At 41.6% G+C, this 13,772-nt stretch overlaps 1 protein-coding gene across 8 annotated transcripts in view; it reads right to left on the reverse strand.

Moving 5' to 3' along the window:
• Positions 1-13,772, reverse strand: part of TNS2 (tensin 2) — a 193,235-nt gene that overhangs the window by 5,807 nt on the left and 173,656 nt on the right. For 7 of the 8 annotated variants that reach the window (XM_070740984.1, XM_070740988.1, XM_070740985.1 and 4 more), the window contains 7 exons: positions 12,372-12,503; positions 10,876-10,968; positions 10,321-10,398; positions 7,816-7,893; positions 4,414-4,582; positions 2,995-3,063; positions 812-841 (listed from right to left, as the gene is read on the reverse strand). In XM_070740984.1, the coding sequence (XP_070597085.1) occupies positions 812-841; positions 2,995-3,063; positions 4,414-4,582; positions 7,816-7,893; positions 10,321-10,398; positions 10,876-10,968; positions 12,372-12,503 (649 nt within the window). The remainder of the gene's footprint in view (positions 1-811; positions 842-2,994; positions 3,064-4,413; positions 4,583-7,815; positions 7,894-10,320; positions 10,399-10,875; positions 10,969-12,371; positions 12,504-13,772) is intronic. The other variant, XM_070740986.1, reaches the window with a different exon arrangement.

Raw genomic sequence — 13,772 nt, forward strand, 5'->3', positions numbered from 1 at the left:
AAAAATAGATACTTGGGATATGGTTTCTAGGAAAAAAGTTGTCATTAATCAAAAGAAGAGACAAAGGGATTTAAATAGTAACAATAATAATCATTAGTGTTTGTGTGAAGTATAAACATCTGGGTTTTGGTCAGCAGTTGTGAAAGCAAACTCAATATTGTCACCATACAAGGATAGAATCTAATACAGTGTTCCCTCGATTTCCGCGGGGGATGCGTTCCGAGACCACCCGCGAAAGTCGAATTTCCACGAAGTAGAGATGCGGAAGTAAATACACCATTTTTGGCTATGGACAGTATCGCAAGCCATCCCTTAACACTTTAAACCCTTAAATTACCATTTCCCATTCCCTTAACCATTTACTCACCATTATTATTGGTACTCACCATTGAATAAGACACTTAGTGATCCTGATATTTATAAACATAATTATTTATTAATAATAATTATTATTTTTGTTATTTATTTGCAAAAATTATTTTGGTGATGACATATGACGTCATTGGGTGGGAAAAACCGTGGTATAGGAAACAAACCACGAAGAATTTTTTAATTAATATTTTTTTGAAAACCATGGTATAGGCTATTCGCGAAGTTCGATCCCGCAAAAATCGAGGGAATACTGTACTTAGAACGGTGTCACAAATGGGGATCTTTCAAACTAAACTCTGATCCAAGCAAAGTCGTCCATATCAAAAAGGCCATTATACTGTGTATCAACATGTTATTGTATAGCTGAATGTTAAATTACAGCTTTGCTTAATCTTGTTATCATATTATTTTAATGACTTGTGGTTTTTCCATTACTTACTTGGCTGTGGTGCCATCCATGGTGGCCCACCTAGAATTAAACATAGAGTCAGGTTAAGAAAATACTCTTCTCCAATCAGTTGCCTCTAAAGCAAGACCCGGATTGTGGGGGCAATAGGCTGGCTCTGTTCAAAAGTGCTATTGCTAACATGTTGTAAGCCGCCCTGAGTCTAAGAAGAAGGGCGGCATAAAAATCGAATAAATAAACAAATAAATAAATAAAGCAGACTCGCAAAACACGTCCTAGAAGAAGTGGTGCTTCACAGAAAGGTAGAGTACTTTGTATAAAAAGGAAGAAAATTGATACTCCTCTAATTAAAACAACAGAAGTTAATCAGAAATGGGGATGTGTTGTGGGGATCCCAACATCCTTCAATTTCAGCCAACATTAGCTAAAAAGCTATGCCCTCTCCAGTCGTGGTTTAAGTATCTCTCTTGAGTTAAATACATTTCCTGGTTGAACTATCTCCACCTACTGAAATTTCAAGGAATTGAGAATTGAATAGCTTGAGCTTCACACACTTATGAAAAAGGAAGTATGCATCTCCATATTGTGAGCCACCCCAAGTCTACGGAGAGGGGCGGCATACAAATCTAATAACTGAACTGTAACTGAATTTAAACATGCCTGGGATAAACATATATCCATCCTAAGATAAAATACAGAAAATAGTATAAGGGCAGACTAGATGGACCATGAGGTCTTTTTCTGCCGTCAGACTTCTATGTTTCTAATATTATTATTATTATTATTATTATTATTATTATTATTATTATTATTATTATTATTATTATACGGAGATCTAAAAATCGAGCTGCAACGACTCTGGCATAAGCCAGTGAAAGTGGTCCCAGTGGTACTTAGCACGCTGGGCGCAGTGCCAAAGGATCTCAGCGGACATTTGAAAACCATCGGAATTGACAAAATCTCCATCTGTCAATTGCAAAAGGCCGCTTTACTGGGATCCGCACACATAATTCGCCGCTACATCACATGCTTGGGAAGCGCCCGACTGGTGATGAAATACGAAATCCAGCATAGTGATCTCGTTTGCTGTGTTGTATTGACATAATAATAATAATGTGATCATTTGTGATGATGTCCGGATGGGTAGATGGATGGGTGGAGCCTCCTGCCACTGCTACAGGTTTGCCTGAACCGGTGCGAACCGGTAGCAACCCACCACTGAAGTACGGTATATACTTCATAATATTTAAAATTTTATTTAAAAATTAGACATGCAAGTTGTGTTTGCAAAACTCTTCTTGCCATCAAGGTATAATATTACTCCAGAGTTTGTTAATGGCACTGAAGCAGCACAACTAAGCATTGCGTTTTTTGGAACAGTCATCACAGCAAATATAGGAAATGGGGGGGGAGGGGAATCAAAGCAAAGTTCTTTTTACCAAATAATGCACCATACTTTACCAAATAATGCACCATACTTTTCAAGTAAGTTGAAAAGTAGAAGTAATGCCCTAACTACAATGAGCTAATAGCAAGTCATGTTCAACAACATAGCTCTCCATATGAAGAAAAAAGTATTACTGACAAGGATCACACAAGCTAGCCCCTTTTCATCCAAGGATCCTTACACTATAAAACACTGCATGCCTTTCTTACAATGTGCAATAGAGGAAATAAGAAAAGTTGGTTGTAGAAATGAAATGTAGATCAGACCAACTTATAGAACTTCTCCAATAGTCTCCAAAATGGAAATATGGATCCTGTAGTTGCTTATTAAAAACCCGTGGTTTGCAAACATTATCTTCTAAAGGCCAGGAGTAATTCACACAGGCAACTTCACAGCTGAAGAAGCTACCACACACATCTTGGACTCATAAACCAAGTCCTGTTCACCGTCGCAGTATTTGCATTGCATTGGCATCCTTCAGTCTCAAAAGACCATGGTATCATGCTCTGGATTGAGTAGAAATATAGGATAGACACTGGATGCAAAATGCATTAATCAAGCCATCGCTCAAACAGATTTGCTATTTATTGCCTACTGTGACTGCTAGCAATTCTGCAAGGCATCTTCCTTGGGTGGCATAAGATTAAACCTGGCTCTTTCTGCATATAGTGTACATGCTGTGCCGCTAAACCTAGATTCCCTCGTGTCCAGGCTGACATGGATTTCCATGGACAAAAGCAGCTACACAAGAATCAAGACTGTCGGTTACCTGCGGTCTTGAGGATCCGTGCTGCAGAAGGTAACACTGTTGACTGGATAATGACGCCGGAAAAACAGCCTATGGGAAGAAAGAAACTTTCCTGAATATACGGGAAGACCTGCCCCCACAGCTTCATCCATAGGCCTATAGAAGCCAACAATGGAGAGAAGGAAGAGAAGGAGGAGGCAACACTCCGCGGCCTGCACTGTCTGCTGATCGGTTTCCGGTCACAATTCAAAGTGTTGGTAATGACCTTTAAAGACCTACATGGCATTGGGCCAGAATACATCCGGAACCGCCTTCTACCGCACGAATCCCAGCGGCCGATAAGGTCCCACAGAGTTGGCCTTCTCCGGGTCCCGTCGATCAAACAATGTCGTTTGGCGGGCCCTAGGGGAAGAGCCTTCTCTGTGGCGGCCCTGGCCCTCTGGAACCAACTCCCCCCAGAGATTAGAACGGCCCCCACCCTCCTTGTCTTTCGCAAATTACTTAAGACCCACCTTTGTCGCCAGGCATGGGGGAGTTAAGTTATCCTTTCCCCCTATTCTATTACAAGTTATGCATGGTATGTTTGTGTGTATGTTTGGTTTTTTATAATAAGGGTTTTTTAGTTGTTTTTATTAATTGGATTGTTCATGTTGTTTTACCACTGTTGTTAGCCGCCCCGAGTCTGCGGAGAGGGGCGGCATACAAATCCAATTAATAATAATAATAATAATAATAATAATAATAATAATAATATCCAAACAATTTAAGAGTGCTCTCTCTCTAAGCCTGCTTGTTTCTTTGAAGACATTTCATTACCTTAACTAGGAGGCATCATCAGTGTGGTAGTGCTTGTTAGCAAAACGTGGGCTCAAGCCGGGAAAACAAAGTAAGAGAAAGAGCCATAAAATGGTCCACGTTAATTAATTATTTCTGGTACAAGGGGAAGGGAACGGGAAATGTCAGGCTTCCAAGACTCGATATCAAGAAAGGAGAGTTTTATTATTCCTTGTATCCGTTTCCTGTCCTGGTGTATCTTGAAGGACTCATAATGGAAGAGGAAAGAGCCAGCAGCTGCATAAAGCAGTGGTTCCTAACCTGGGGGTTGGGACCTCTTTGGGGGGTGTCGAATGACAGTTTCACAGAGGTTGCCTAAGACCATGGGAAAAGACAAATTTCCCATGGTGTTAGGAACTAAAGCTTCTATTTTGGCAGCTTGGAACATATTTTTACCATCTGACCAATCAGGCGTTTACAGTGGGGGTGTTCCTCTGACCTTCCTGCCAATCAGTTTAAAGCTCTGTTGGGAGTTGGCGCTAGACTTATGGTTGGGGGTCACCACAACATGAGGAACTGTATTAAGGGGTTGCGGCATTAGAAAGGCTGAGAGCCACTGAAAGGAAGGCTCCCATGGTGCCTGGGAGCAGAGACAGGCAAACTTACTTCCTCTGGTTGTCTGTGAGTGTGATGCCTTGGGCCGACACCTTGAAATGAACAGTACTGGCCGAAGGACGGGGGTTTGCAGCCAGGATAATGGTGGTCGCCTTCGCCACAGCCTGTGGCCCTGTCAGGGACTCCGTTTCCACAGAGCTCAGGTAAAGCACGCTGCAGGCTGCAATGGGGAAGAGAGCAAGGAAGAAACAGACCAGTTCAACCAGTTCCAGAATGGGCACGTGATTTACATTCAGATGCCTGACAACCGGAACCAAGAATGATTATTGAACGGGTCCAAAGACGGGCTACAAAAATGGTGGAAGGTCTTAAGCATAAAACGTATCAGGAAAGACTTAATGGACTCAATCTGTATAGTCTGGAGGACAGAAGGAAAAGGGGGGACATGATCGACACATTTACATATGTTAAAGGGTTAAATAAGGTTTAGGAGGGAAGTGTTTTTCATAGAAAAGTGAACACAAGAACAAGGGGGCCCAATCTGAGGTCAGTTGGGGGGAAGATCAGAAGCAACATGAGAAAATATTATTTTACTGAAAGAGTAGTAGATGCTTGGAACAAACTTCCAGCAGACATGGTTTGTAAATCCACAGTAGCTGAATTTAAACATGCCTGGGATAAATTTATATCCATCCTAAGATAAAATACAGGAAATAGTATAAGGGCAGACTAGATGGATCATGAGGTCTTTTTCTGCCGTCAGTCTTCTATGTTTCTATGTTTCTATTACTGATTCCCCCCCACAAGGGATCTCCAGTTGTCCAAGCTCCTATGCACTTAGATTACAGGAAGTCCTCGACTTACAACAGTTGTCTCGGTGACCATTGGAAGTTACAACGACACTGGGAAAAAAGCAACTTATGGTCATTTTTCACACTTATGATCGTTGAAGTATCCTCATGGTCAGGAGATTTCCATTCAGATACTTAACTGGTTCATATTTATAATACTTTACTTGCAATGTCCCAGGATCATGGGAATCATATTTTAAGATCTTCTGAGAAGCAAAATCGATGGGGAAACCAGATTCACTTAACAACCATGTTACTGATTTAACAACTGCAGTGATTTGCTTAACCAATGCAGCAAGAGAAGTCGTAAAATGGGGCACAACTCAGTTGGCAAATTTCTCACCGAGCACTATAAATCCTGGGCATCAATTGCGGCCATAAGTCAAGGACTACCTGTATATCCACCTGAGATTTTGAGTCTGAGTAGTCAGAGAATTCTATGGAAGAGTCAGAACAGGTGTCATTCATAGCCAGTTCCATTTCTTCCCTTCTTCCCCACGAGGAAAGCTCTTTCAAGAAGGGGCAAAATTCAACGGGCATGGTTTTTTCTAGCATTTTTCTAGAAGCATCCTGTAGACTCTTAAGACTCCCTATTTAATTTCTGAAAATTAACTCTGAATCAGATGTTTGCTTGTTGAGGGGGGGGCAGAGTCCTTCAGAGAGGGGTGTGTGCCTACAGGAAAAATGAGCAGTCAGAGAAAAAGGGCCTTCTCCCAACACTTTACCCTTAGATTATCTACGGTTGACCTATCCAGATTCCTAAGAAGTCAGTAAGGGGCGAGTACAAGTGCACTAGAGTGCCTTCCGTCCCCTGTCCTATTGCTCTTCTATATCTCCTATACCTTTCTTCTATTCCTATATCTCTTCTTCTATTCTTGCATCTGCACCTCTATAACTGTCTGGTTTGGTGCTGCATCCCAACAGGATCGACACAGACTTCAGAGGAGAATCAGAACTGCAGAAAAAACAATTGCTGCCAACCTGCCTTCCATTGAGGACCTGTATACTGCACGAGTCAAAAAGAGGGCGGGGAAAATATTTACTGAACCCTCACATCCTGGACACAAATTGTTTCAACTCCTACCCTCAAAACGTCGCTACAGAGCACTGCACACAAAGACAACTAGACACAAGAACAGTTTTTTTCCGAACGCCATCACTCTACTAAACAAATAATTCCCTCAACACTGTCAGACTTTCTACTAAATCTGCACTTCTATTCTACTAGTTTTTCTCATCATTCCTTTCACCCATTTCCTCCCATGTTGACTGTATGACTGTAACTTGTTGCTTATATCCTAGGATTTTTATTAATATTGCTTCTTCATTGCTTATTTGACCCCTATGACAATCATTAAGTGTTGTACCACATGATTCTTGACAAATGTATATTTTATTTTATGTACGCTGAGAGCATATGCACCAAGACAAATTCCTTGTGTGTCCAATCACACTTGGCCAATAAAAATTCTATTCTATTCTATTCTATTCTATATGTTTTATTCCTATATCTTCTTTTCTATTATTTCTTAGATATATTTTACTATGAGTATCTCCTCTATAACCATCATCTTGTATTTTACTATGTGTATATAGATATATACCCACTAAAACCCTCATTGTGTATTGGACAAAATAAATAAATAAATAAAATAAATAAATAACTGCATCCCACTTTGATTTTATAGCTCTTACACGGAGCGTTTAGGACTCCCCAATGACCCCATTGGCAATTGTCCTCTTATAGCTATAAGGCTTGCCATCTATACATATTAAAGTGGCTCTGGCATCTCTTCCCATCTTTAACAGCTGCCTCAGCTGGGATTACCCTGGTAGAGTTGGAGCAGATTTCCCACCAGCGGGAGACTAAATTTTGTTCAGTGCTGAGCATCCTTTTGTGATTTCTATCAGCAGGATAATTGGAAAATACATTTGCTTGATCCACTTCCATGACAGAATGGAGCTTTTCTTGAATTTGGCATAGCCTTAATTATGAACTTAAAATTCCAGAGTTATGTTAGGAACCAAATAAATAGATGAGGTACCCTGTTTCCCCCAAAATAAGTCACCCCTGAAAATAAGACATAGGAGAGGTTTCGTAGAATTGCCTAATATAAGGCATCCCCCGAAAGTGAGACATAGGAGACGTTTCGTTTTGCAGCATTCCCGAACAGAACATATATAACATATATCTGAAGAAAGTATAATTGTGGTACATGGAAATAATGGTACGGTAGTAGTAAGAAATTCTTGATAGGATTCACAGTTGGTCTGGTGATGCTGGTTTGTGATGACAACTACTGTAAATGTTCTTTTTTTGTTGTTCAGCAATAAATCTGAATTCTTCTTCTTCATTGAAAAAAAAAATAAGACATCCGCTGAAACTAAGACGTAGCACATCTTTGGGAGCAAAAATTAATATAAGACGCTGTCTCATTTTCAGGGAAACAAGGTAAATTAACACCACCGCCTGCCTACAATTGCTTTCCTAATTTAGTCTGAATAACTTGATTCCTGTTACACTGTTCTTATTTTTAGCCCCGCTGTCTATATTGAGCCACTTACCCTTTGCTCCTCTCCCACCCTCCCCGGCAGCGCTTACCTGCTCCCTGTTTCAGCAGGTCAGCAGCAGTGCTCATATTGGTGGGAACAGCCAGCTCTGGTCTTTCTTCAGTGAGATCTGAAAAGCAGGAGTCAAAAAATAATAATAATAATAATAATAATAATAATAATAATAATAATTATTATTATTATTATTATTTGGATTTATATGCCGCCCCTCTCCGTAGACTCGGGGCGGCTAACAACAATGATAAAAACAGCATGTTTTTTCAAACTCGGAAACTGTAAGGTATGTGGACTCCAACTCCTAACACGCTGCGAGTTGAAGTCCACATGTCTTAAAAGCTGCCAAGTTTGAAAAACACTGATCTGCCCACTACTTTCCTATCTGTGGAGATCATCATTTGCCAGGCAATTGGACATGTACCCTGGCAAAAAGCAGGCTTGCTTGACTTCTTCTGGATGAGGTTTCCGTGATAAAAGTTGCTCTGCTCCAAAGTAAGCAACCTGGAACTCCCCAGCTTTTCCTAAAATGGCAATCCCGTTCATCATTCACTATGTAGGCTGGGAGTAGCAACATTTGCCCTGCACCAGGATCCAGAGTACCACATGTTGCCCATATCAGCCTGTTGGTGTAGCCTCTAAGTCACTAAACAAGTTTACTATGGAAAGCAAGAAGTGAAAAAAACTATGCTGGCTGGGCAGTTGTCCTTAGTGTCATGGCTCATTCATTCTCACTATAACAGGGAGTCCCCAATTTTGGGAAGGATATGGACACTTTATTTAGTCAGTCAGTCAGTCAGCAGTCAGTCAGCCAAGTATGTATTTGATAATATACATAGGTATAACATTATTTGAATACATATGATGGATACAAATAAAAGGGAACATTTGGAGAGACGGTAGGCACACTGGTGCGCTTATGCAGGCCCCTCACAGACCTCTTAGGAATGGGGTGAGGTCAATAGTAGAATGTATAAATATAGATATACATGTACCTATTTTATATTTATATATATATAGTATATATGTATATGTATATAAAATAATATATATTATTATATAGGAATTAGATGCAGTGAGTTATCCTGCAAGGTGACTGTGGAGGTTTGCTTCATACAAAATTGTCCTTATATGGATATAACCAATTTACAAAACATCAATTTTCCTGGAAATTATTTGCCATTTTATCTCAGGCATCCACACTGGACTTCTTACAACCCCTGTTTACATTTATTCTTTTTCTGTGTAAATAGGAACACTTGTAAACATTGCACAAGGCCCGTCCATCCATCATTTTATTTTCTAAGAATACTTGTGGGGGCCTATTAATTGCTCAGAGGCATTCCTGGAAATAAATATGTTGGCGGCTGGCCTTTCCCTTTGCAAAAGGCCACATTCCCTTTTTTAAAAAATTAAAAGCCCCTTTGGTGTAACGGACACTACAAGGGAGATACAGGAAAGAACTTGGGGGCATCAAGGCGAGAGGCTGCAGGCACATAGATGTCCCAGTGCCATCTTGGGGACTACTGTGTTGGATCTTGAAGGGGGAAGCCGATCTCTGACACAGGGAATTTCTTTGTTTAGCACAGGGGTGTCAAACTCAATTTCATTGAGGGCCGCATCAGGGCTGTGATTGACCTTGGGGGTCCAGACAGATGTGGCCAATTGAGTGGGTGTGGCCAGCTTAGAAACATAGAAACATAGAAGACTGACGGCAGAAAAAGACCTCATAGTCCACCTAGTCTGCCCTTATATTATTTCCTGTATTTTATCTTAGGATGGATATTGAACGGGTCCAAAGAGGGGCTACAAGAATGGTGGAAGGTCTTAAGCATAAAATGTATCAGGAAAGACTTAATGAACTCAATCTGTATAGCCTGGAGGACAGAAGGGAAAGGGGGGACATGATCGAAACATTTAAATATGTTAAAGGGTTAAATAAGGTTCAGGAGGGAAGTGTTTTTAATAGGAAAGTGAACACAAGAACAAGGGGACACAATCTGAAGTTAGTTGGGGGAAAGATCAGAAGCAACATGAGAAAATATTATTTTACTGAAAGAGTAGTAGATCCTTGGAACAAACTTCCAGCAGACGTGGTTGGTAAATTCACAGTAACTGAATTTAAACATGTCTGGGATAAACATATATCCATCCTAAGATAAAATACAGAAAATAGTATAAGGGCAGACTAGATGGACCCTGAGGTCTTTTTCTGCCGTCAGTCTTCTATGTTTCTGTGATATATGTTTATTGCAGGCATGTTTAAATTCTGGTATTGTAACTGAATTTAGCTTAACGCCACTCCCCAAATTGCTGGTATGTTTCCTCTTCGCATAGGGTAGACTGGGCCAAAGTGACACAGGCCCGCCCTTTACATTTTCCAGGAGACTTCCGTGGGCCACATTTGATGACATCACAGGCCAGATCTGGCCCATGGATCTTGAGTTTGACACCCCTGGTTGAGCATTTATCTTCACCAATTTAATCTTCCCAGATCTCTATTTCCAGTCTCTGGGTTCTGAGCAACTTCCCACTCGCCTACCTTTGCTTGGGATGCGGAGTTGGCAAGGCAACGAGAGGGGGGTGATGGAGTGCTGCGAGACCAATGCAGGCAGGCTGCCTGTAAGAAGAACAACGACAACAAAACCATGCTGAGTCAAGGGTTTGTCTCCAATACTGTCTTCCTAACCATCAATTCCTCAACACAGCATTTTTAACCCTGACTGCTGACAGGTTTTCTACGCTAAGGATTCTCATTTGTTAAGGAGTTTCCCCAAAGTGTCACTCATTCGCTTAGAAGGGGCTTCCGTGGCAGCTATGCTATCTTAATCATTGGCTAGCCTTGATTATAACTGGGTGGGGCTGATGCCACTGGAGGGTGGCATTAAACCAAAAATGGGTGAAACAACCCCTCTGACACCCCCTATTTTCCTCCCCACTCTTCCCTCCCTTCCAAGACAGGAAGTTGCCAAGGTAAGCACACACACAGATTGCTCGTACCGTAAATCTGAATGGACATTGGAAATTAAGTCTGATCCTGCACAACCCTCGTGCTATAATATTTTTCCATTTAAGGTCCAGTCCCAGTGTTACTTACCAAAATAGGGCTCATTGTTGCAACCTTTGATCTTTACCCCTTTGGGTCCTGTCTCGATCAAGAAGTGGCGTACCAGCTGCTCTGCAGGGTCTCCTGAAATAGAAAATAGCATCAGTTAGTGAAGGTTGCTCTCTTTCTCCAGATGTTTCCTATCTAGCCTTTCTCCCAGAGAAGAAGTTGAAATGGAGTTCCTCCCGATACTGGCAGGGCACTTTATGCAGAGAATCAGAACAGAGCTGGAAGGGGCCTTGGGCGTCTAATCCAACCGACTGCTCAAGCAGGAGACCTTTTCACCCATTTCAGGCATCAGTGATTAAGTCCTACAATGTCTGGTGGCAAGAGGTTCCACTGGTTACCATATTTTTCGGAGTATAAGATGCATCTTTTTCCTCCCTAAAAGAGGCTTAAAATCCAGGTGTGTCTTATACTCTGAATGTAGCTTTTTTCAAAGCTTTCCCCCCCAGCCCTAACTAGGTGCTGACGATTTTCCCAGCTCTTACCTTGCAGTTTCTTTCATTGTTATTCTTTGCGAAGAATGTTTTCCAAGCCTTAAGTCTTTGCAGGGTTTTTTTTCATTGCTCTAACTTGCTCCAAATGTTTCTTTCCAGCCCTAACCAGGTGCTAATGATGTCCCCAGCTCTTACCCTCTTGCAAGCTCTTTCATTGTTTCTCTCTGCCAAGAATGTTTTCCAAACCCTAAGTCTTTGCGGGGGGGGGGTTATTGCCCTAACTTGCTCTAAATGTTTCTTTCCAGCCCTAACCAGGTGCTAATGAATTTCCCAGCTCTTACTGGCTTAATAATAATAATAATAATAATAATAATAATAATAATAATAATAATAATAATAATAAGATTTGTATGCCACCTCTCTCTGCAGACTTGGGGCTTGCAAGCTCTTTCATTGTTACTCCCTCCGATTAAGGTTTTTTTAAAGCCCTAACCAGGGGATAAAGTAATGTGCTGAAGCTGACCAGACTAAGGATGCTAGGCAGATGAATACCTGGTAAGCAGATTCTTTTCCCTATTTTCCTCCCAAAAAATTAAGGTGCATCTTACACTTCAAAAAATACAGTAATTGTTCTCACTGTTAGGAAGTATCTCCTGAATTCCAGGTTGCTTTCATCTTGGTTACAGAGGATAAATGGATAAGGATAAGCATGATAGAATGTGCTTTTAAAGTTGTCAAATGCACTTCTCCAAGCTAGCTTCTCCATGGGTGTAGCTGACAATAAACTACTAAGAGGGCTGATCATTTGTGAAGAATGGTAATCACATAGTTCCAAGGACATAGTTCCATAGTTCCTGGAAGGTAGTAAGCTTGGCTTCAGAAGTTTCTTCAGGCAACACCAGCTAGGTAAGCCTACATTGAGCGATATCAGAAGGTGTAACTTGCCTAGATATCCGGATGGCTACAGACTGCTTAGCTCTAAGCAATGGAGGTATTCCATTTTTGGAGATGGGGAGGGATGCTGAAGAGCGGTTCCCCCACCCTTACCTTTGGTGGAATGGTTGATGCTGTTGGGTGGAGGTGTTATCACTTTCAAAGCCAAGCCATAGGCCCCCTGGAAGGAGTTACTGTCCCGAATGAGGAAAGAGCCAGGTTCCTTGTCCTTCAGGAGAGCAATGGCTGCTCAGAAAGAGGGAAAGAAAGAGAAAAATAATATATGAGGGAACCGATGCAGCCACAAAGCATTCTTTCGAGTGGTTCAAGGCCATCCTATGCCCACCCACCTGGGTGGAAGCGGAGGAAGGACTTGCCATGCTGGCACAATCTGAGTGGACAACGTGACAGGTTTGTGGGTGGGGGACAAAGGATGTGAATTTTCAACTGGGTGGGAAACTCAGATTCAGGTTTCCCAGTGTAGGTGCCAGGATGGCTCTGGAAATAAATTGGAACTTTGAAGAGTACTTTGACTTGGACTCTGATTTAGTTCGGATGTTACCTGGAACCTTGACATTATGTCTGCAAGAATTAAGTTGAACGTGGAGGATGAGGGTTGGAGAGAAAGAAAAAGAAGAAGAGAAGACTATGTGCAGAACAAATGGAGACACGAAGGTGATGGGATATGTATGCATGGTTTACATCCATCGTCTGAACATGATGCAGGGAGTTCTCAATTTACGACCACAATTGAGCCCCAAGTTTATGTTGTGGAGTGAGAAATGTGTTGAGTGTGTTTTGCCCCATCGTTACGATGTTATTCTTGCCACGCTTGTTTAAGTGAATCACTACAGTTGTTAAATGAAATAACATGGTTTTTAAGTGAATCTGGATCCCCCACACTTGATTTGGCTGGTCAGAAGGTCACTGAAGGGCAATTGACTCCTGGACACTGCAGCTGTCATAAAATGGGAGTCAGCTGTCAAACATCTGAACATAAATCACATGACCATGCGTGATGCTGCAATGGTCTTTAAGAGTAACTTCAAACATCACTAAGTGGTCTGCTGTAAGTTGAGGACTACCTGTGCCATTCCTATTCTATTGGCTCATCCAGAACGTTGAAGAGTGTGCTTGCATGCTCAGTGATGGGACTTTGGTTGATGACTGGTTGCATGGACAATGAACAGCAGCCCTTATAAAAGTGACCACTGAAGGAGCCCTTGAGCCAATTACCGACCTAGCAAACTTCCTGATCCATCCAGTATAGGAGAGACCAGTAGGGAAGGGGAACTTAAGGTGAAGGGATACAATAAAAATAATTATGCTTTCACTGCAACTGCAGGAGGCAAACTACATCTTGCCCATAAATCTGGAACTAGCACAACACATGGAGTTGGGGGTGGGGTGGGGGTGTCACCAATGTGGATTGTGGTGCTTTTTTTAAAAAAAAAACAGGAACATTCTGTACAGGGAGATGGAGGCGGCCTGTGTAGGAGCATGTGGGATTGGCTG

The sequence above is a fragment of the Erythrolamprus reginae genome, chromosome 2, assembly GCF_031021105.1.
Source record: "Erythrolamprus reginae isolate rEryReg1 chromosome 2, rEryReg1.hap1, whole genome shotgun sequence".
NCBI lineage: Eukaryota > Metazoa > Chordata > Lepidosauria > Squamata > Dipsadidae > Erythrolamprus > Erythrolamprus reginae.